Raw genomic sequence first — 23,344 nt, 5'->3', positions numbered from 1 at the left:
CCATCCTTTTGGGTCCTCTAGGGCTCCGATCTTGCCTGGTTCATTCTTTAAGCTCAACTTTTGCTCCTATTGGCTCTTAGAGCTCCTGTTTCACCTCCTTTAGGCTAAAAGTAGCTTTGTGTGTTGGTTAGTGAATTTAAAGCATTTATGATCATAATTCATCATGTAATGATGCTATAAACATGACAAAACACCCTAATATGCACTTGATTTAAGGGTATCTCGGAGGCTTATCAATAGATCTGTTGATATACTACTAACAACATAATGCTTTTATAGTATTATTATTTATCAAATTTATTAACTTCCTCAGCAATATAGCTTTCAACAATAGATGCTTTCGGCCTATATCGATTCTCACATAACACTTTAATACTTTCATATACCGTTCAAATGGGTACATCCACCTCAAGTAAGATAGACCACAATGTCGGATCTCTCTCACCAAATGCACAAGCAAATGAACCATAGTATCAAAAAATGAAGGTGGAAAGTGCATCTCTAGCTGACATAGTATAACAATAATGCCATTTTACAATTCATCTAATTTTTCTAGATCAATAACTTTCCCACATATTGCATTGAAAAACAAACAAAGTCTTATGATGGTATATCTCAACTTTTTAGGCAATATACCCCTAATAGCAACTGGCAATAGTTGTTGCATTAAGGCATGACAATCACGAGACTTCAACCCCACCAAATTTAAATCTTGCATATTAACAAGTCTTCTGCTATTTGATGAATACCATTGTGGTACCTTCACTCCACCTAAACACTCAGAAAAACTTATTTTCTCCTTTCATGATAAAGTATGAGCAGCTGGAGGCAAATATGTTTTCTTATCCCCACGACATGGGGCTAATGTAGGTCGTATACACATTTCAACCAAATCCAATCTAGCATTGAGTCCATCTTTAGTCTTACCTTTTATGTCTAAAAGAGTTCCAACAAGACTATCACATACATTTCTATCCACATGCATCACATCAATACTATGTCTCACATCTAGTGTATTCCAATATGGAAGATCAAAGAATATAGATTTCTTTTTCCACGGACTCTTCTCATTTGTAGGTATCTCAACATTAGATTTTGACCTCTTACCTTTTTGAGATTTAAGCTTTTGAGTCTTACCAAAAGTAACATTGATGCCTTCGACTCGTTCATAAACTTGATTCCCAGTTAATGGTTGTGGAGCATCTGTATAGTTTTGGACCCCATTGAATGCCTTTTTTAATCTTCGATAAGAGTGAAATTTATCAAGAAATCTGCGATACCCCATGTACACTGTCTTTCTACAATGAACAAGTTGATGATAACATGTATTATCTTCACATATGGGGCACGCCTTATGACCTTTGACACTATATCCAGACAGATTGCCATAGGCTGGAAAGTCATTGATTGTGAAAAAAAACATTGCATGCAACTTAAAATTCTCTTTTCGGTATGCTTCAAACACTAACACACATTTATCCTATAATTTCTTTAAATCCTCAATCAAAGGCGCCAAAAAGACGTCTATATCATTCCTCGGTTGTTTTGGCCCAGAAATCATCAAGCAGTATAATATATATTTGCGTTTCATACACAACCAAGGAGGTAGATTATAAATTACCAACATAACTGGCCACGAGCTATGCTTGCTACATAGGTTCCCGTGAGGGTTCATACCATCAGTACAAAGTCCAAATCTAAGATTTCTCGACTCGTGGCCAAATTCAGGGAATGAATTATCAAATGTTATCCATTGAGGAGAATCAGTAGGGTGTCGAAGCTTGCCATCAGAAATTCGTTGATCTGCATCCCACGTTAAGTTCTACGAATCGCTTGGATTTGCAAACATACGCTTAAATGTTGGGAGAATCGAGAGATACCACAGAACTTTAGCTGGTGGACTTTTCAAACTTACTTTGTTAGCAACCTTCTCCCTTGTTTTGTAATATGATGCTCCACATATTGGACATGTATGCAAGTCTTTGTAATCATGCCTAAACAAAATGCAATCGTTAGGGCTAGCATGTATCTTTTTATATCCCATACCCATTGGACACAAAATCTTCTTGGCATCATATGTACTCTTTGGAAGTTCATTTCCATTTGGAAGCATATCTTTTAATATTTCAAGTAACGCAGTAAAGCTCTTGTCGCTCCACCCATTTCCAACTTTCAAGTTGAATAATTTTAAAATAGCAGACAATATAATTTTAATATAGCAGAAAATCAGGTATATTTACTATAACCCGGCCACAAAGGTAGTTTTGAATCGCTCAATAATTCATCTAACTCATTTGACCAATTGATGAACTCCTCTCCAACATCGCGCAACATTTCATCCAATCGATCTCCAAACTCATCATCTTCATTTGCTTTATTGTCAACATACATGTTAGATGTTGTAGCCACATCCCTTTCACCGTGTCATATCCATTTTGCATAATATGGATTAATCCCATTATAGATTAGATCATCATATATGTCACCCTCACATAACATTTTCTGATTACAACACTTCTTACAAGGACACAAAAACCTCCCATTACTATTTGGAAGGTTATTCTTTGCAAATTCTATAAATTTTTTAACACCATCGTTGTATTCATCACTAATTCGTGAAGCATTCATTCAACTTTTATCCATCACAAGGGAATCTAAAATAATATTAATCCTAATTAAACTTAAGTTAACAATAATTCAATAAATTTTATAATAATAACAAACAAAAATAATTTAAATATGTTTTCAAAAAAAAAAATTTAAATATAGACAACGGTGTGGCTAATCGCCGGACACTACTACAAAATTAAACATATAAGGATAACTTTTCACTACACCTCTTAATAAAGGTGCAGTGGATTCCGTAAAATTAAAAAAGACACTACTTTACGCGGCACCCACTAAGATTGAGTGCCGCGGAAAGTAAATATTAAAATAATAATTTACTTTCCGCGGCACCCATAGGGAGTGGGTGCGGCGGAAAGTTAATTATTAAAATATTAAATTACTTTCCGCAGCACCCGCTGGAGCCGGTGCCGCGGAAAATCATTCAATTTTTTTTTTATTTTTCTAAATAAATACTTTCACACTCCTTAAATAAACATGTGAATAATAATTAGTGGTCACATTGGCTGAATATAAATCAGTCTCTCTCTCTCATGTGAAAAAACTCGTTGGTCTCCATCTTCTCCACTTCCACCATTTCCACCATCCCGTCTCTGGCTCTCCATTTCCCTCACACTCGCTGGTCTCCATCTTCTCCACTTCCATGGTATCTCTCTCACCTCCCCTCTCACACTCGCTGGAGACAGAATCGAAGAAGTAGTGGTGAGCGTATTCTCGGACCCGCAACACTTACATCGCCTGGAAGCAGCCCATTTCATATCTGGTGGCAGAGATCTCAGATCCAGTGGCAAAAAGCTCAGATCCGGCGGCATAGAGCTCAGATCCGGCGGCATAGTGCTTACTGAGGATGGTCGTCGCCCGCTTCTTTTCCATTTTTGATTCACAGAAGCAACGCAGTTTTTTTTTCTTTTGTTCGCTGGCTTCGGCTTCTCACGGAGGATGGTCGCGCTAGATTCTGCTTCTCACGGAGGATGGGCGCCGGCTTTGGCTTCTCACGGAGGAGGATCACCGGTAATTGTTTTCTACGGTTATACTCTTTTTTTTTGTTCTTTGGAATTTAGTTTGTAAAATAATTGTTAGACATTGTATTGTATTATCTTATAAATAATTTCTATGTATTTGTGCTGTCAAAAAATTATTTGTGTGTATTTATGTCATTTTTATTTATAAATTAGTTTAGTATATTGTTTATTTATTGTTTTAAATAAATGAGCAGTGTTGAAGTTTTTTTTTTTTTTGAAAACAAACAAAACTAAGTAGATTATGAAACAATAGTCGAAATAGAGTCAGGTGGGACATTGTCCCAGTACGGCGAGGTAGCCTTAGAAACGGCCGATGTAGCCAGATAATGAGCCACTACATTAGCAGATCTAGAGACCAATCTAACACGACACCGACTAAACGAAGATATAAAAACTCTGCAAGCGTCGATGCGCAGCCCAACATAGGAGTAGAATGGTTGATGCGAATTGGTGAGCGCCGAAGCCAACTGAGAACAATCCGTAAGCACGTCTGCCACTGACACACCCCATCCCTAGAGCTAGGCCAAATTAGCGTTGCATGCCGCCACTTCCGTCATTAATGGAGAGAAACACTGTGTGAGCGGGCCTGCACATGCCGCCAAAAACGAACCATCCGCCGCAAGCATAATAGCCTCATACGTCGCTGTTAGAGAGTCAGCGTGGAATCCATCGTCGAAGTAGCAGGTCGGGGTGGGCGAGGCCTCCTGTGGTGTCGTTGCCCCAGCAGTAGAAGTTCCGTTGTGCGCAACCACAGGAGGGGCGTGGTGATGGACAGCCCTCCACGCTTGTAGCGTTGATGACGCCGTCCGCATAACCAGCTTAGGAGCGGGGAGAAAACCCTCCCAAACGGCAGAGTTCTGGGCCTTCCATACATGATACAACACCGCTACAGCCAAGGCGACATCATCTTCAGTCAAAGCAGTCAACAAATGTGAGAACCACAGAATAAAATTGTCAACAGGTAATCAGAGACATGCAATGTAAATTCATGCCAAACACGTTGCAAAAATTCACACGAAACTAATGCATGCATTGTGTTTTAATGAACAATCCCACACATTGAGAATGTTGGATCAACATCCATTCTCTTTAAAATCATATTTGAAATGTACAGGATAATGAAAAGATGGTGGGTAGGGAAAAGAGTAAGTGTGATAGTATTGAGGTGGTGGATGTGGTTGATGTGGGGGTGAAGGATAGTAAGAGTTTCTTCCGTAAGGTGAATGACTATGGTAGGCTCGTTCATTAGGTGGGGTTGGGTCCATGGTTGCGTAGCAGAAAACCTACAATCAAATTTTCAGACAAAGAATCGGAGCACAAGAGGTAGCTCCTTTCACAAATCAGCTCGAATGGTGTGCGGTTGGGTGTGAAAGTGTAGATAGCAATAGAACAAAACAAAAGAGAATGTATTAAAAAAGTTATCTAAACGATTCAAGATAGTAAAACTTTAAATTTCACCGTTTGCCATCTCCGGCAACGACGCCATTTTGAAGAAGCAGTGATACGTGGTGAGGTGCTATAAGAAATATGAAATGAAGGGCGATGTTAAAACGAAGAGTCTTGAACTCCCCGAGTGTCATGTCTCACGTGGATGGAAAATTGGAGAATGTAGGTTTCTTATCTTTTACGGTTTAGATAACACTAAAGACGAAAATATAAAGATTGATAAAGTAAGGTAGTAAGAGTGCAAATGGTTGGATAGAGTTAAAAAGTAAATGTGAATTCAAGGCGGATGGGGGCTAGAATGTCATGGAGATTGGTTTAAAGCATACGGGAGAGATTTGAATTCCATTGAGACATGATTGAAGGAGCTTGGAACACTGTACTGAGTGGTGTCACACTCTAGCTCCTAATCCTCAGTCGGTTGGGGAATTTTGTCAAACACTTTGTCTACAAGTTCCCTCCGGATCTCATCTTCTCAGATTGAGAGCGGGAGATGTGGGTAGTGGGCTCCATCCCCTTGCGATATCTCGCCAAAGGGATAATCCTATACTTTTGAAGAGATCGGGACCCTCGATCCAACAAGTTCATCCAAAACATACACACAATTTCAACAATCCCAAAGAAATCAAAACTCATTCAATAATTTAAGATCATGAACACCAAGTCTCCATTCTTCCTAGCCCCTATCCTAAGGACTAGCCCTTCATAGGCTTCAATAACAGCATTTCATTCAAATAGCAAAGCATATTTACAAGATCAAAGTAAAAAAGCAAATATCTTTAGGAAAAATGAAAGTGCAATAGAGAATTCCAAAGAGAAGTCAAATAGCAATGAAAGAGTTTACCCAAAAGGATTCCAAGGCTATGGAGATCCAAGTTTCCCATCTCCAATGAGTTCTTCCTCCTCTCTCTAAACCTATCTAACCCTAATCTAAAAATGTGAGATGAAAAATTGATAAAAGACCCCCTCCTCCTAGCTGAAATGTCCCTTAAATACTAAAATATCGCGCAGGGTTCTGGTGCCCGTCCACGCCAGTCCACACGCGTGTGGGCAGGCGTGGATGCTTACTAGAATAATTCCACGCATGCTCACACGCGTGGTGAGGCCTGTGGACGCGAATTTCTCCGTTTTTGTTTTCTTTGTTGTTTTTGGGCTGGTCTTTGCGTGTCCCTATGTGGATTGGTTCTTTTCTACATCGTTCATGCTTTCCTTGGTTGATTTCAGCCATTGATCTTGTGGAAATCCTTCAAAACATACCACACAAAGTTCTTTTGCAATTTGTTAGCAAAATAGCATGAAAATACATAGTTGCACCCTTCAAAACTTTGTTTTGGCAAGAAATCAACTTAATTAATTCTAGATAGTTACGTACTTTTGGCGTCTATCAATCTCATATGCCACTATTCTGGTCAATCAACCCAGCCACCAATGAGCCAGACAACTGGTTAGGCATTGGCGTGTGAACCAATGGGGATGTTTCGTCCGGCAAACCAAGGATGACCCCAAATCAACGTAGATTTACCATCTCCTATCTTGCGCCTCACTCCTCCACAAATAAGATCATGTGCAGCCATAATGCTACGCCAACAGAAGCTAGGGGAATTTCCCACAGAAGCCTCAATAAAGGAAGTCCGTGGGTAATATCTTGCCTTATAAACCCTAGCCACCAGTGATTGTGGCTTTGTTAGGAAGCGCCAGGCTTGCTTACCCAGCATATATAGCTAGATTGAAAGCACGCAAATCTTTAAACCCCAGCCCACCATATTTCTTGGGGACACATAACTTGTCCCAGGCCTTCCAATGGATACGTCTTTCACCCCAAAACCCCACCAATACCGATTCATGGTCCTCTCAATTGATGTGCAAATCGCCTGTGGGAGTAGGAAAACACTCATTGAAAACACAGGCATGCCTGAGCCACACTTTTCAACAAGATTTCCTTACCCACCTGCGAGAGTAGTTTTTTATTTCAGGAACCAATCCTCTGCCTATTCTTGTCCTCAATATATGCAAATGCTGCCCTTCTATTCCTCCCTACAAAAGCCGGTAAGCCAGGTCTTTACCAAAATTTGGTGCCTGAGATACGCCAAGCACATCAACCACCTCCTCCCTGTGTGCCTCAGATGTATTCCTGCAAAAACAAACACTAGACTTATGGAAATTTACCACCTGGCCAGACATTGCTTCATACAATCCCAAACAATGCTTAACCACCCCTGCCTCTTAGCCATTTGCTATGAAGAACATCAAGCTATCATCTGCAAAATATAGGTGAGAAATAGGGGGGCTCCTCTAGCAACCCTGCAACCATGAATCGCACCCTCCGTCGTCTGAGCCTTTTGCAGGAGCATAGAAAAGGCCCTTTGCGCAAATGATAAACGAATACGGGGAAAGGGGGTCTCCATGCCGCAACCCACGGGTTGGGTGACCTGTCCACCACTAGCTCCATTAACCAAAAAGTTGTAATAAGAGACAGTAGTAACACATAACATTATCATATTAACCCATCTATCCGCAAAACCCAAGGTTGTCAGCATACTACGTAGGAAAGGTCACTCCATACGGTCATAAGCCTTTGCCATATCCAACTTCAGGGCACCCCAACCAATAACCCCACACTACTTCTTGTTCAAGTAATGACCCAATTCTGCTGCTAGGAGGATATTGTCAGTGATGATGTAACACCCCAATTTTCCACTCTTATACTTTATTACAAGTCAGTAATCAGACGCTGCGGAAGTTTACATCTACACAACAGAAAACTGGGTGCTACCGCCACACCTAGAGTGAATTCTATCACCTCTTTGACAAACTCCACTCTAAGTGCACAGGCTAAACTTACAACATTAACAACAATCCCTGTCTACATCAAAGAGTAGACCCCAACCTGCACTTCCATCCTATTTAGAGCTCATCGGCTACAGGAGTCCACACTAAACTGCATCTGATAAGAACACATTGAAGTGCAGTTAGCGCGACGGCTAAGTAAGGATATCCGTTGTCACTTAAAAGTAGACAAAGGTTTGAAAACACGCATAAAAGAATTTTGGTAACTTGTACCCAATTGATGAGATTTCACCTGCAAATAAGTTAACAATAAAGACTTTGCATAAAAAAAGAGTTTAGTGAAGCAACATCCACCTGTCTCGTAAGACAAAATCATTTCTTTCTCAGCTTTAAAACTTCCTTAGTTTCATAAGGAAATTCTCATCACTTTTCACTTTTCAAAGAGAGATCACCCACAACCTTTGGGTATTTTCACTTTTCACCATCTCTTTTCCGTAGCTACAGCGTAACTACATTCATATTTCGAAATCCACTTGGTCCTAGATAGAAAGTGTGAAGCCTCTGGAGTATCCTTTCTCCACTTTTGACTGACCACTTGGATCGTTCAACTCGGGTTCAGTGGTCATCGCCCGGTCTAATACTGATCCCCTGGACTTATAGGAGCGTTAGAATGATTCCTAGCTAGCCTCACTAGGTTCATAAGAACGACACCTACCCGAAAATAGAGTGACTATACTTAAGTGTGCACACCTCCGCAGGAGACCCTTTTCCTTCCGGGTGATATAGTACTCGGCGAATAGACTTCGCCCACAACAGTATGAACTGGTCATACAATAACATAACCACCATACGGGTGAGGCATTTTAAGCTCATCTTTATCCCGTAGGCTACGAGACAAGGTCCTTCACCACTTTTACTAGAACAAAGGTTTGAAAACATTTTCCTTCCTTTTCCCTTTCCTTGAGTCAAAAATCACTTTTTGGACATTTTCCACAAAATCATGTCATCCTTTGAAATCAATCACCATTCTTAACTTAGTTCAAAAGTCTTGTCTCTCAAAACATTTTGCTCAAAACATTTTCCATCATCACACTACACATATGTATATATGCATTCAACATAACATTTTCCACATTTATGCATACTCACATAAAGTACACATACCATATATATATATATACACAATACTCATACCATATATAATATGTATATATTACTTATATACACATATATAGGTTATGTCACACATACAATATATATATAAATATAATATGCGTTACTACCTACAAACATATATTTAACACACACACACTTACACAGGATATATATATATCATGCTACACACACACAATATATATATATATACATAACACGGCACACACACACCCACGTACATAAAACATACAATGCTAGCCGTGAATGAACATATTACGTACATAAATATACAAACAATTACTACCGCCAATTATATATATACACATACGCATACATAGATTCCACAATGTATAGATTCAGGTAAATCCAATTCTTATAGTAATTATATATATATATCACACCACACACCCACACATACGTAATATATATATATATCACACCACACACATAATATATATATATGTTTCACGTCACACACACACATACACTATACACATATATATATATTACGTCACACACACATACACCATATATATATATTCACGACATATATATATATATTTATACATAAATACATAATTTCCCTATTGCACATAACACATAGGTTTCATGTACACCAATCAACAACAATTCATAAGCTAGCTATCAATTACCTAGTTTCAAATAACCTCAACCAAATAAAGGGATTCCTTACCTCAAGAAGGTTTACTAACACCGTAGGAACAACTCTTGGATCTTTTCCCCAAATTCACCTTAAATCCTATGATCAAAATCAACACCATAACACAATATTTTAACAAACTAAGCTTAGATTCAAGCTCTAGGAAGGAATGCAAAGCTTTCTACCGAATAAAAATCGAAATCTTACCGAATAATCTTGAGAGTTGTGAACAAATTTGGCTATGGAAGCAAGGTTTTAATGGTGGAGAAAGATGAAGAATCACACACTCTCTCACCCTTTCTCTCTTTTCGGCAATTTTGAAGGGAAATGAGGAAAAATAAATGGGAACAAAGCTTTTATATTTTCCCTTATGTGATAAGAATGAGGAGTCTTGAAGACTAAGTCACATTGGATCATCCCTTATAAGATAAGAATGAGGAAGATGTGGATAAAATTGTGACACTTGTCAAAGTCTTATGGTTCCTCAAGAAAAATATCTTCAATTGGACTGGTAAGGGTTAAAACAGATGAATTCTCGGTAGAAAATAATCTAAATCCAATAATTTTCGAAAGCACAAATTTATTCCAGTCTAGACCTCAAAATTGGGCTAGGTTCGGTACACCATGAAATTTAGCGATGCTACGATCACAATAAATTTTCGCTGCTATGGACCAACTTAATTAAATAGGAAACTCAAGAATAATAATATAGTGCCTAATAATCCATTTCCTAGGACAAACGGGTCCGAACACAAGTTCCTAAAAATTTTACAGTTCGTGACCGGCACGCATGATCGCAGCTTATTGGAATTAGTGAGGGGTTACAGATGAGCCTATCTGGAATGAACGCACCCTGGGACTGAGAGATTAGCCCATCCATTAAAGGCTTAATCCTATTCGCCAACAATTTAGCCACCACCTTATACACCACAATACACAAAGCTATAATTATTGGGCGGTGTTGAAGTTAATTATTGAGCAGTGTTGAAATTAATTATTGAGCAGTGTTCAATAATTATATATATAAATAGCTTCTTTTTAAAAAAAAATAGAAAAGAAAAGAAAAGAAAAGGTATTCGCGGCACCGGCTAAAGGGGTGCCGCGGATACTCTTTGAATTAAAAAAAAATTATTGAATACTTTCCACGGGGGGTGCCGCGGAAAGCTTAGTCCTTTCCGCAACACGGGCATCTGCTACACCCACTACAGGTGTAGAGGATTCCCTTTTACCGATGTAGCTAATGTTGTATGTTTTACTAGTGGGATGAATAATAAAAAGCCAAACGCATTAATTTCTAAAATTTAAACTATATTAACATTAATTCCTAAAATAAAATATTCGAAATAAACGATATTTATTTTAATACAAATACTTTCGAAAATAAAATATTTTTTTATTATAAATATTTTTATCTTAAATGCTATTAAAATCAATTATTTTGTTTTAGACTTTAAATAAACTATTTTATGACCCATGATTTTACTATCCAAAATACATCAGAGACGAGCCTGCAAATATTATTCTATAATTATCATGTTCTAAGTCCATACGATTTAATTTGTCAAGTCTAATGATTTACCTTGAACCCAATTTTTCTAAGCCTAATATTTATGAGCCCAATTACTAAAACCCAATTCTCTTAGCCCAATTCTTAAAATCCATTTTCATAGTTGAACCCTATCTACCTCTCTCTCTCTCTCTCTCTATATATATATATATATATATATATATATATATATATATATATATATTTACACTAGCAATCCATCCACCATTATCTCGTTACTCTCTCTCTCTCTCTCTCTCTCTCTCTCTCTCTCTCTCTCTCTCTCTCTCTCTCTCTCTCTCTCTCTCTCTCTCTCTCTCTCTCTCTCTCTCTCTCTCTCTCTCTATATATATATATATATATATATATATATATATATATATATATATATTTACACTAGCAATCCATCCACCATTACCTCGTTACTCACTCTCTCTCTCTCTCTCTCGATTTTTCTCCTATAAATGAAATAAGTCTTCTTCTTCCTAAACCATACACTTCAAATGGTAAGTCCTCTTCCTCATTTCCTCCTCTAAATTTCCATTTCAACTCTTAGCTTATAAGATTTGGTTGTAACCTTTATGTGGGTTTGTGGTGGTTTGATGATTTTATTGAGGATTTGGGTTGGGAGAAGGAGGAATAATAAATGGCGGAGGCTATGGTTTAGAGTGAAGATTATGAGTGATTTTTGAAGGTTTAAGCTTGAGGTAATGGTTTATGTTTGCCCAAATTATTTTGCCCTATCTTGTGTGTTATAATTCATGAAGTTTATGTACATGTGTATCTAAATGTTTTTGTTTTGGTGTTGTTAATGACTCAAATCTTGGGTATAGGTGTGTGTATGCATTTTATCTTATGATTTAATGGTTTTGTGAGGTAATTTGTTGTGTTAATAAGGTGATACTTGCTAGTTGCTACTGCCCTATTTCTCTGTTTCGTACTACATTACTGGACGGAAATGTGTTAATTTATAAAATCTGGGTTGAGATTGTCACCATGGGTGGAGTTGGTGGAATGGTGAGTTACTGTTTCTGTGGGTTGGAAGTTGCATGTTCAACTTCAACTGTTAACATTTTTGTCAATTCGTTTTTTTTTTTGAGTATATATATATTATGCTTATAAAATAAACTATGTGATTAAAGTACGATTTGAACCCTTTACCTTATGCTTAATACCTTGAGTTTTTACCAATTAAACTACTTAAATCCTTTGAAGTTATTTTATTTAATTAACAATTATCTGATTCTTTTTAAGACTCATGACAAAATGAATTCTATAAAACAATAATTCGAACCAATCTATAAAACAATAATTCGAACCAATCTACAAATTGGCTCATCAAAACTATTACAATATTATTCCTAACAATTTCGCCCTTTTTGATGATGCCAAAACCTATACTCAATAATATTTGGCTCAGTCTAGAAATCAACTGATTTTATTTTTCAATTTTATTGCGACTAGCCATTACGATGAGTTTTCATAGATTTTTGACCTACGACTTTATTAATTTTGGCTTGTACGAAAAATATGCATTATTGGATTAATTCATTTTGGAATTTTAACTTTTCTAGCAACATGCATGCTACACATTTTTAAGTCAAATTAAAAGCCATAACACACAAAACTAACAAAGATATATATTTTGTAGCATAAAAAAACGAAAAATAATTCGAATCATTCACAGTAATTCAAATCATGTCACAACATATCAAATTATCACCACATTTGTCATGATCTTGAAATTATAAAGTAAGCTAGGAACAAATTAAATACCCAACATGCTGTTGATTCTTTTCATTAGCTTACCAAAATCATTTTTGTCTTCCGAATGGTAGAATTGTTGGAATACTCTACCAACTTTGTAACATTCTGCGCCTTCGCGTAAATCATTTGCGGGAAAAACTTCGCGCAAATACCATCTTGCACACTCCCTAGGATTTCTCCCATCTTGATCAAGAATGCCATCATGTGTGACTCCAAAGTGATCAGGAAATAAATCTACCATTCGGTTCTCACGCTCTTGATCGGTCATCGCGGGTGCACTTGGTTGACTTGCTTGCCTCGGGGCTGAAAAAGTACAAAATACATTTCCTGAATGGTTAAAAAAAGTTTTGAAAGTTGATTTCACCCCTTCCCCCTGTGTAGGTTCCCCCTGTGTCGGTGCGGTCGAACTGGAACCTCCAACTTGGCCAAATTGATTGACCAATCTTCTTCTCCCTGTTTTGGCAGCATCTAAAGTCACTGGGAAATAATGTGGATCCCCTTTTTGTTGAACTCTAATTTCTCGGTCTAGGGAGAGGCATTCCTCTTGTTTTCTCTTGATTTCCTTGATATCTTTGGCCATTTCGTGTATATTTTTTTTGTTAATAGCTACTTAAATGATTTTTCGAATTCTTTTCATTTTTCACATAGCTTTCTTGAATTTTGCATGGCCAATATAAATTTTCAGAGATATGTTGCCATCCGAATGGTTGTTCCGTTTATAAATAATATAGGCATATGGTAAAGGAAAATTTGGAACATAGACCATAAGCCTTATTTAAATCAGTACATAAAAGGATTTTCACTAATCCTTCTACTTCTTCTTCTTCACGGTGGATGGGCTAGCTGCGGTCTTGGTACGAGAGGCAGAGACACGACTGGCAATGGAGGTTTCTTCAGAATCCGAGCTTGTGTAGTATGTAGCTCCGGATGTTTGCGGTGGGGATTCTGAAGGCTCACTGCCCTTCAGAAGGTATAAGACATAGTCCCTGTTTGGATCACCGGTTTTTCGCGCTCCTTCGGCTGGCTCAACTGACTGCACAGGCTGTTCTTTTTCCACTACAATCGGGTCGGTGGATTTCGATCATCCCCATTTCGTGCCTTAGAGTTGCAAAGCGATATTCACACAACGGTTTCATGAGAATATCTGCAATTTGATTTCTGTAGGGATGTGATCGATTTTTAAGTCCTTCTTTTCGACGTGGTCTCGGATAAAGTGATGTCGTACGTCGATATGCTTCGTTCTTGAATGAAGTACAGGATTTTGAGAAATCGCAACCGCGCTAGTATTGTCGCAGAAAATACTAACGTCCTCGCAATTAATTCCATAGTCTTTCAACTGTTGCTTCATCCATAAAATTTGTGAACAACAACTCCCTGCTGTGATATATTCGGCTTCGGCAGTGCTTGTAGCAATGGAGTTTTGTTTCTTATTGAACCATGAAACTAACCTTCCCCCTAAGAACTGACACGTTCCGGAAGTGCTTTTTTGATCAATTTTGCAACCTGCAAAATCTGCATCTGAATATCCGGTTAGTTCAAAGTTACCTTCCTTTGGATACCATAATCCAACATTGATTGTTCCCTTGAGATATCGAATGATTTTCTTCGTAGCATCAGGATGACTATTTTTCGGCTTTGACTGAAATATCGCGCATACACCCACTAAGTAAGATATATCCGGTCTACTTGCAGTGAGGTATAGCAAAGATCCAATCATTCCTCGATAGATCATTGGATTAACGTCCGTTCCTTCGTCATCCTTGTCTAATCGTTGTGTTGTACTCATGGGAATTTTGACTTAGCTTTTTCCTTCTAAGCCAAATTTTCTGATTAAATCCTAGGTGTACTTGGCTTGATTTATGAAAATTCCTTCTTTCATTTGTTTAACTTGCAGTCCAAGGAAGTAGTTCAATTCACTCATCATGCTCATCTCAAACCTGTTTTGCATGAGCTTAGAAAATTTCTCACATAAAGATTTATCAGTACTTCCAAAAATAATATCATCAACGTAAATTTGTACTAATAAAATGTGATTATTTTCTTAAATTCTAAATAAGGTTTTGTCAACAAATCATTTGGTAAAACCACAACTGATTAAGAACATTGACAGGGTATCGTACCAAGCTCGATGTGCTTGTTTTAACCCATATAATGCATTCTTTAGTTTATAGACTTTGTCAACATCACCTTTTACCTGAAATCCGGGTGGTTGCTCAACATATACTTCCTCTTCAAGTAAGCCGTTAAGAAACGCGCTTTTTACGTCCATTTGGTAGACGGTAAAATTCTTGTACGCTGCATATGCTAGGAAAATGCGGATTGCTTCTAATCTTGCCACTGGAGCAAAAGTCTCATCAAAATCTATTCCTTCTTCTTGAGAATAGCCTTTTGCAACCAGTCTTGCTTTATTCCTAACAATGGTGCCATCTTCGTTTGCTTTGTTCTGGAAGACCCATTTTGTACCAATTACGTTGTGATTGCCTGGTCTTGGAACAAGCTCCCATACATCGTTTCTTTGGAATTGATTCAGCTCTTCTTGCATTGCTTCAATCCAACTAGGATCACTTAAAGCTTCATCTATCTCCTTGGGTTCAATCTGAGATAGGAAACACGAGAACATTGCATCTCTTGCAGCTGATCTGGTTTTCATGCCTTCATGCACATCTCCAATAATTAAATCTTGTGGATGATTTTTGAGCCATCTCAAATCTGGTTGAAAATTGTTTTGTGAAGTGGGTGCCATAATGGAGTCATTCTCACGTGTAGAGAGAAAGGGAAAGTTAGTGGGTTCATTTTGGGTCCCACCACTAGTTCCAAATTCCTCCACAACTTCCTCTAAAGGTTCCACTCCATCTCTTGTATCTCTATAACTTCCACTTCTTCATTTCTTGAATTTCTTGCGCATGGTGTGCCATATTGCTCAGAATTGGAGTCTTTAATTTCCAGATCTTCTATTCCCTGTAAAACATTGTCTCTTGAAGCTCTATTAGTAATAACAAAATTATTTGGAACATTATTACCAATTTTTAGGTCATCAATTTCTTTGGCTCTTGAATTTTCGTCAAACACAACATGGATCGATTCTTCTACCACCATTGTAGATTTATTCCATACTCTGAATGCTTTGCTGCTAGATGAATATCCAAGAAATATAGCTTCATTTGCACGCTCATCAAAAGTGTTCAGATAGCTTTTGTCATTATTGAGAACAAAACATTTGCATCCAAAAGAATGAATTAGCTAAGGTTAGGTTTTCTCTCTTTCCATAATTCATATGGTGTTTTGTTGTGCAGCTTGTTGATAAGACTTCTATTCTTTGACATTGAGAACAAAACATGTGTAGCTTCATTTTTCACTTGACATTTGTCTTTGAAAAATTCCACTAAATAACCTTTGTCACAAAATTGACTTGTATTGAAGAGATTGAACTTGAGTCCTTCCACGTAAGATACGTCTTCGACTTTTAATCCGTTGCGCTCAACTGTTCCGATTCCTTTGGTTTGGTCGTATCGATCTTTTCCTCCAAAAACTACTTTTGGTCATTCGATATTCATAAAATTCACTAGACTAGATTTATTTCCAATCATGTGATGTGAACATCCACTATCGAAATACCAAACTTCCTGTAAACAAATTAAACATTCTTAGGTACCCAGTTTTTCTTGGGTCCTTGGGGGTTAGTAATTTTTGGTACCCAAATCCACCTTGTTCTTACTGAACCAAGAATATGTGATTTGTAACCATTTTTGACTCTATAATTGTGAATATATGAGAGAATAATGTATATTCGTATATATCTCTGTGTGTAGAACTGTACAGACTACCACTACTTATACAAGAATAGAGGGAACCCTAATGGGTTTATCTATAAACGGGCTTAGGGTTTAACACTCCCCCTCAAGCTTGAGAGTATAGATCATATGCTCCAAGCTTGTTACAAATATGCTAACTCTAGGAGCTCTAAGAAACTTTGTTAGGATATTAGCCAACTGATCTGCAGAGTTGACAAAGCTAGTCTTGATACTCCCAGACACAATTTTCTCCCTAATAAAGTGGCAGTAAACCTCAATATGTTTGTTCCTCTCATGAAAGACTGGATTTTAGGCAATATGAAGAGCTGCTTGGTTGTCACATATTAATGTCATTTGAGCGACCTAGCCACACTGTAACTCTTGAAGTAAATGCTTCAGCCATATCAACTCACACGTGACAAGAGCCATAGCACGATATTTAGCTTCAGCACTGGATCTGGCAACAACATCGTGTTTCTTATTCTTCCAAGATATAAGATTACCACCAATGAGTACACAGTAACCTGAGGTAGATCGTCTGTCAAAAGGACAACCAACCCAGTCTGCATAAGAATATCCCACAACTTGGGCATGTCATCTATCTTCATACAGTAAACCTTGCCCTGGGGCTCTTTTGATGTACCTCAGAACCCGAACAGCAGCATCCCAATGAGTATCACAAGGACTTTCAAGAAACTAGCTTAATACACTGACTGCAAAGGAAATATCTGGTCGAGTGATTGTGAGATAATTCAATTTCCCGATTACTCTCTTGTATCTCTCTCGGTCAGGCAATGGCTCCCCCTGTTCTGGTAGAAGTTTAACATTTGGATCCATTAGATTATCCACAGGTCTACAATCTAACAAACCCGTTTCTTCTTGAATATCCAAGGCATACTTCCTTTGAGAAATAACTATACCACTGTGAGACTGAGCTACTTCAATAGCAAGGAAATATTTCAGTTTGCCCAAGTCCTTAGTCTAGAATCGACTGAAGAGATAATCTTTCAGTTTGGATATGCCTTTTTGATCACTTCCTGTAATAACGATGTCATCTACATACACAACAAGATATATGCATTTCCCCCTAGAATGGCGATAGAACACAGAATGATCAACTTCACTCCGGACCATACCAAACTCACACACCATTGAGCTAAATCTCCCAAACCAAGCTCGTGGAGACTGCTTTAAGCCATACAAAGAGCGGCGAAGCTTACACACCAAGCCAGACTCCCCCTGAGCAACAAACCCAGGTGGTTGCTCCATATAAACCTCCTCTTTAAGATCGCCATGGAGGAAAGCATTCTTGATATCCAACTACTGTAGGTCCCAATGGTTAATAACAGCTAGAGACAACAACAAGCGGACTGATGCAATTTTAGCTACAGGAGAAAAAGTATCAGTAGAATCTAAACCAAAAATCAAGGTGTAGCCTTTAGCTACCAGCATTGCTTTAAGGCGATCAATCTTACCATCAAGGCCCACCTTCACACTATAAATCCATCTACACCCAACAACAGTCTTACCCACAGGGAGAGGGACCAACTCCCATGTGCTACTGGATTGAAGAGCCTCCATTTCTGTCAACATGGCTTGGCGCTAACCTGGATCCGAGAGAGCCTCACTAGTAGTCTTGGGTATAGGCACAAAAGACAAATGATAAAGGAAGGCATAGTATGGGGAAGACACACGATGATAGCTCAAGAAAGTATATATGGGATGAGGGTTACGAGTAAAACGTGTATCTCTACGGAGATCAGTGGATGCCTCAGTGGGATCAGGAACAGATTCCAGTGGGAGTGGTAGAACCGCAGCAGGAGGATCAGATGGCCCGGGTGAGTCAACAGGAGTCTCAGCAGGTGTAGGGCGAGGACGGCGTTGATAAACCTGAAGGGGGGGGTTTAGGGAGAATTGGAGGATTAGCTGGAGGATCAGTACTTTGGGCAACTGGAGGATCAGTAGTTTGGGCAACTGGAGGATCAGCTGGAGGACCAAGGTAAGGAATATGGAGGACTTCTCGAACAGTGTCTTTTGGAGAAGGCTGGAAGAAAGGGGATGACTCAATAAAGGTGACATCTGCAGACACAAAGTGCCGCTTGAGTGACGGAGAATAACACTTATAACCCTTTTGTAGCTGGGAATAACCTAAAAACACACACTTAATAGCTTTAGGATCCATCTTTGACCGCCCTGACGTCATGTCATAGATAAAACAAACACATCCAAAAACCCGAGGAGGAAGAGGAAAAAGATCAACAGAAGGATACACAATGGAATACGGGGTAAGGTTGTTAAAATAGAGGATGGCATGAGATTGATCAAATAACATGCAGTAAGGATAGCATCAGCCCAAAAATGAGAGGGAACATGAAAATGCAATAACATAGTACGTGAAATTTCTACCAGATGCCTATTTTTCCTCTCAGCAACCCCGTTCTGCTGAGGTGTTTAAACATAGGACTTTTGATGTAACATACCCCGAGATTGCATAAAAGATTAGAAAGGAGCAGATAGATACTCTTTGGCATTGTCACTACGTAAAACACGGATGGGAGTACCAAATTGGGTTTGTATTTCATTGTAGAAATTCTGAAAGATATTAAACAACTCAGAACGATTTCTCATAAGGAAAACCAAAGTACATCGTGAATAATCATCAATAAAGGTTACAAAATAATGGAAACCTAAGGTAGAATTGACTCGGTAAGGACCCCAAACATCCGTATGCACTAAATCAAAGAGGGACACAGCCCGATTATTGACTCTTCTTGGAAAAGACTTACGAGATTGCTTTCCAAGATGACACGACTCGCAATCTAAAGACTCAACAGAGATACCTGGAACCATCCGTTGAAGTTTGGATAGGCTCAGATGACCAAGACGACTATGGATAAGCAAAGGTGAATCTGTGGATGCACTGGCAGCAACACCCCCTCGCATGTAATAGAGACCCTGCGACTCAAGCCCTGTGTCAATCACCTTCCCCGTACTGCGATCCTGCACAGCAACTGAATCAGCAGAAAATGTTATAGAGCAGTTAAGAGTACGGGTGATTTTACTCACCGAAATAAGGTTAAAATGACTATTGGGCACATATAACATAGACTTTAAAGGGAGAGAGGGAATAGGTGAAGCCTGGCCAATACCCACAGCTGGAGTTTGATGACCATTTGCTAAAGTAATCATGGGTAAATCTTTAGACTGAGAAACATTGGACATAAGCGAGACATTACCAAAAATATGATCTGAGGCACCTGAATCCAGTATCCAAGTATTAGGAGTACTGGAATGAGAGAGACAAACAAGTGGGGAGGTACCATGGTTGGAGGAAGGTGTGGTAGTAACCTTTCGGCAGGCTTTAAATCGGAGGTACTCTTCATAGTCATTTGGGGCGAAACTACTATGAGCCTAAGCCTCTGAACTAGTGGTCTGCACCATATTGATAGAACAAAAAAGCAAAATAGATCTAAAACAGTGCAAATAATACACTGATAATATGCAAAACAGATCTGAAACAGTGCAAATAATACACTTATCTGAAACAGATCTTCAGGTCGCCGGAAAAATGCAGCGGCGACCGGCGGGCGGCGGCGGCGGTAACCGGCGACGGCAGCGGAAACGAGCGACACTAGGAGATGCGTCTCCTCAAGCCGAGTCCAATGGTGGCAACGGCAGCTCGATCGGAGACCGGAGGAAGAAGTTATGGCCGAAAAACGGTCGGACTTCCCGACGGCGGCGGCGGCGCGTGAGGGCGCGTGCGGCGGCGGCCGGTGACCGGGTTTGCGGCGGTAGGCTCGCGACGACGTCCCTGAGGTGTCTGTGGTGTTAGATCGGAGAAAGAACCACGGGACCGACTTGGAACGTGAAACCAGTCGCGGTAGTGAACTCTCTGGCGATGCTCCGATGGCGGCGGCGGTGGGATGGCTTAGGTCCTAGGGTTTAAGCTCTGATACCATGTGAATATATGAGAGAATAATGTATATTCGTATATATATCTATGTGTAGAACTGTACAGACTACCACTACTTATACAAGAATAGAGAGAACCCTAATGGGCGTATCTATAAACAGGCTTAGAGTTTAACAATAATCATAACTGATTTTGGAAAATATTTTTGGTACCCGGTTTTAAAAACTGACTCGATTTTTGAGCTATTGGGAAGAGACCTGAAAGGAATTAAACCTTGATTTTACCCATGGTTTAATTTCTTTGTACCAATATTGGTTAGAGGGATAAAATCTCCCTAGCCCACCATTCGAAAATCTTCCCTTTTTCAAATGTTGTTTTTGTGCACTAAACTCATTGGCATATTTCCTTAAAGGAACAAAACTTTGCCTTTTTGACTGACTAGGCGAAATATGTTGATAATAAGGCTTCGGCCCAACAGTAATATTTTTGGCAATTTTTTGATAACCAATGTAATACCCAGTTATTTTACTATATGGTTCATAATTATATAAATTTATTATTATAGATTATGTGACCCAAAATTATTTTAGAAATATTTTAGTAATATTATTTCAAGTACATTATAATATATATTATAGTTTCGTAAAATAAGATTTTACGTATAAATATATGTTACACAATTGATATACCTATGTTTCCCTAATCTCACACAGATCTGTACACATATATATATGTTTAATATTTCTTTTTCTTGATCCTGATGTACATGCATAATACACGGCTACAAACATAGATAGCTTATATTAATTCCTAATATATTATATTCCTAATCCTATTATATTACTCCACTCAAATGAGATAACCCTAATTCTATATATGTTTCTCCTGTCGTCATTCTCCTTCTCTCCCAAACAAATAAAACCCTAGTCTCCTCCCTATTCATCATCAATTAGTCTCAAACTAGCAGACAATCAAGGATCATCAAGAACTTCTAGTGGGTGCAGTAGAGTTTTTGTTCTCGAGTAAGTATCACAAAAATTATTTCTTTTTCTCAATAAAAATATTATTTTTTCTTAAGTTTTTATTGTGAATTGTGTATAAATATATTTTGTGTGGTGTTGATGGATGTGTGTATAGTGGGAGTGAAGGTGAAGTGATAAAACGAAGAGTCAAGACTCCCCGAGTGTCGTGTCTCTCAAGGATGGCGAATGGGAACCGAATTTATGTTGGCATTTAAGAGGTTGATAGGTAAGAGTTACAAGAATTAAAGGTAGGGTTCATGGGTGGTTTGAAAGGTGTGAAAGTAAAATAAGATAGAAAATGCAAAAGGTAGAAGGAAGGGGTGCATGCCAATGTTAAGCCAAAGGATTGATTATCGTTGGTAGCTTGGAATTAGGTTTCGGGATTGATCTAGGGAGTCACGGTATTAGTATTGAGTGGCGTCACACTCAAACTCTCAATCCTCATTCGGTTGAGGCATTTTATCGAACACCTAGCCTACCGCTCCTCTCGGATCTCGTCCTTTTGGACTAAGAGCGGAGATATAGATGAGTTGGGCTCGTGAGAGGCCACTATCTCGCACACTCTCACTTCCACTCGGTTCACCAACTACCCCGGCCGGAAATAGTAGCAAAGATTGAACAACATCATCCATACATAACATAAATCATACTCCCACAACATCAAGATCATAATATCAAATTGTAAGCATCAATCCATAGATCAACAAGGGCACACACACCCAACTACTCTACTCTAACATAATAAACATAAATAGCAACAAAGGAAACAAGCAAGAAAGTAAAGATTCAAACTTTATATTAAAAGAATAATGTTACCTAAAGGGAGCTTTAAATCTACATCATCATCTTCATCCTAATCTACTCTAATCTAAGGAGGAGTATATGTTTTCCTCCCCAAAGGGGAAGAAATTAAGAAGAGAAAACTAGATCTAAAGATTGTGGTGTGCCTCCTCCTCCCTCAAAGGTCTGAAATAAGGAGCCTTATATAGGGGGAACAAAATAGGGGCAAGATAGACAATTTCCGCGCAGCATATTTTAGGGCTGATACAGGGGTCTCGATGCGTCGAGCCAGGGGCTGGCTCGACGCGTCGAGCCCTCAAGGAATTTTTCAAAAAAAACTACGGCAAGTTCTCGACGCGTCGAGCCCTGAAGACTCTTTTTCCGTGTTTCTTCCACACGCGTGGTGGAGGTCGTGGGGGGTTACTGGAATGTTTCCACGCCCCTCCACATGCGTGTGAGGCTGCGTGGGAGGCTCCTGCTTCACGGTTTCTCCATTTTCTGCTCAGTTTTGGCCTTAGGTCCTTCGTTTGGCTGCAAAATAGCTTAAAAGCATCTTCCAAGCTCTTATTAGCGGTTTTGGTCACATTCGAGTCTTAATGCATGAAATTCTTATGAAATGGGTAATAAACTCTACAATACTAGCCCTTAAATGACCCTTAAAATAGGCTATTCTTGGTGCTTATCAGGTGTATAGTTATATGGTGATTTTATGGTATTAAGAAATAAGGGTTCTATTCATTGTAGCCACTGTTTGAGAAAATTCTGACAGGCACAGTTTGAAGTCAAAATTCGTGAAAAATACTTTTTGAACTCCGATTGGCCTGAAATTTTA

At 38.8% G+C, this 23,344-nt stretch overlaps 1 protein-coding gene across 1 annotated transcript; it reads right to left on the bottom strand.

Annotated features, from left to right (window-relative positions):
• Window positions 1–802: 802 nt before the first annotated feature.
• On the bottom strand, window positions 803–2,391 carry LOC116013215. The gene is made up of 4 exons (XM_031252863.1): window positions 2,247–2,391; window positions 1,916–2,169; window positions 1,678–1,822; window positions 803–1,392 (listed from the first exon to the last, which is right to left on the bottom strand). The coding sequence occupies exons 1-4, from the start codon at window positions 2,389–2,391 to the stop codon at window positions 803–805; spliced, it is 1,134 nt and encodes a 377-aa protein (XP_031108723.1).
• Between the last annotated feature and the right edge of the window lie 20,953 nt (window positions 2,392–23,344).

The sequence above is a fragment of the Ipomoea triloba genome, chromosome 3 (assembly GCF_003576645.1).
Source record: "Ipomoea triloba cultivar NCNSP0323 chromosome 3, ASM357664v1".
In the NCBI taxonomy this organism is placed as follows: Eukaryota; Viridiplantae; Streptophyta; class Magnoliopsida; order Solanales; family Convolvulaceae; genus Ipomoea; species Ipomoea triloba.
The sequence above is the reverse complement of the archived record's forward strand: the minus strand, read 5'-3'. Positions and strand labels throughout refer to the sequence as shown.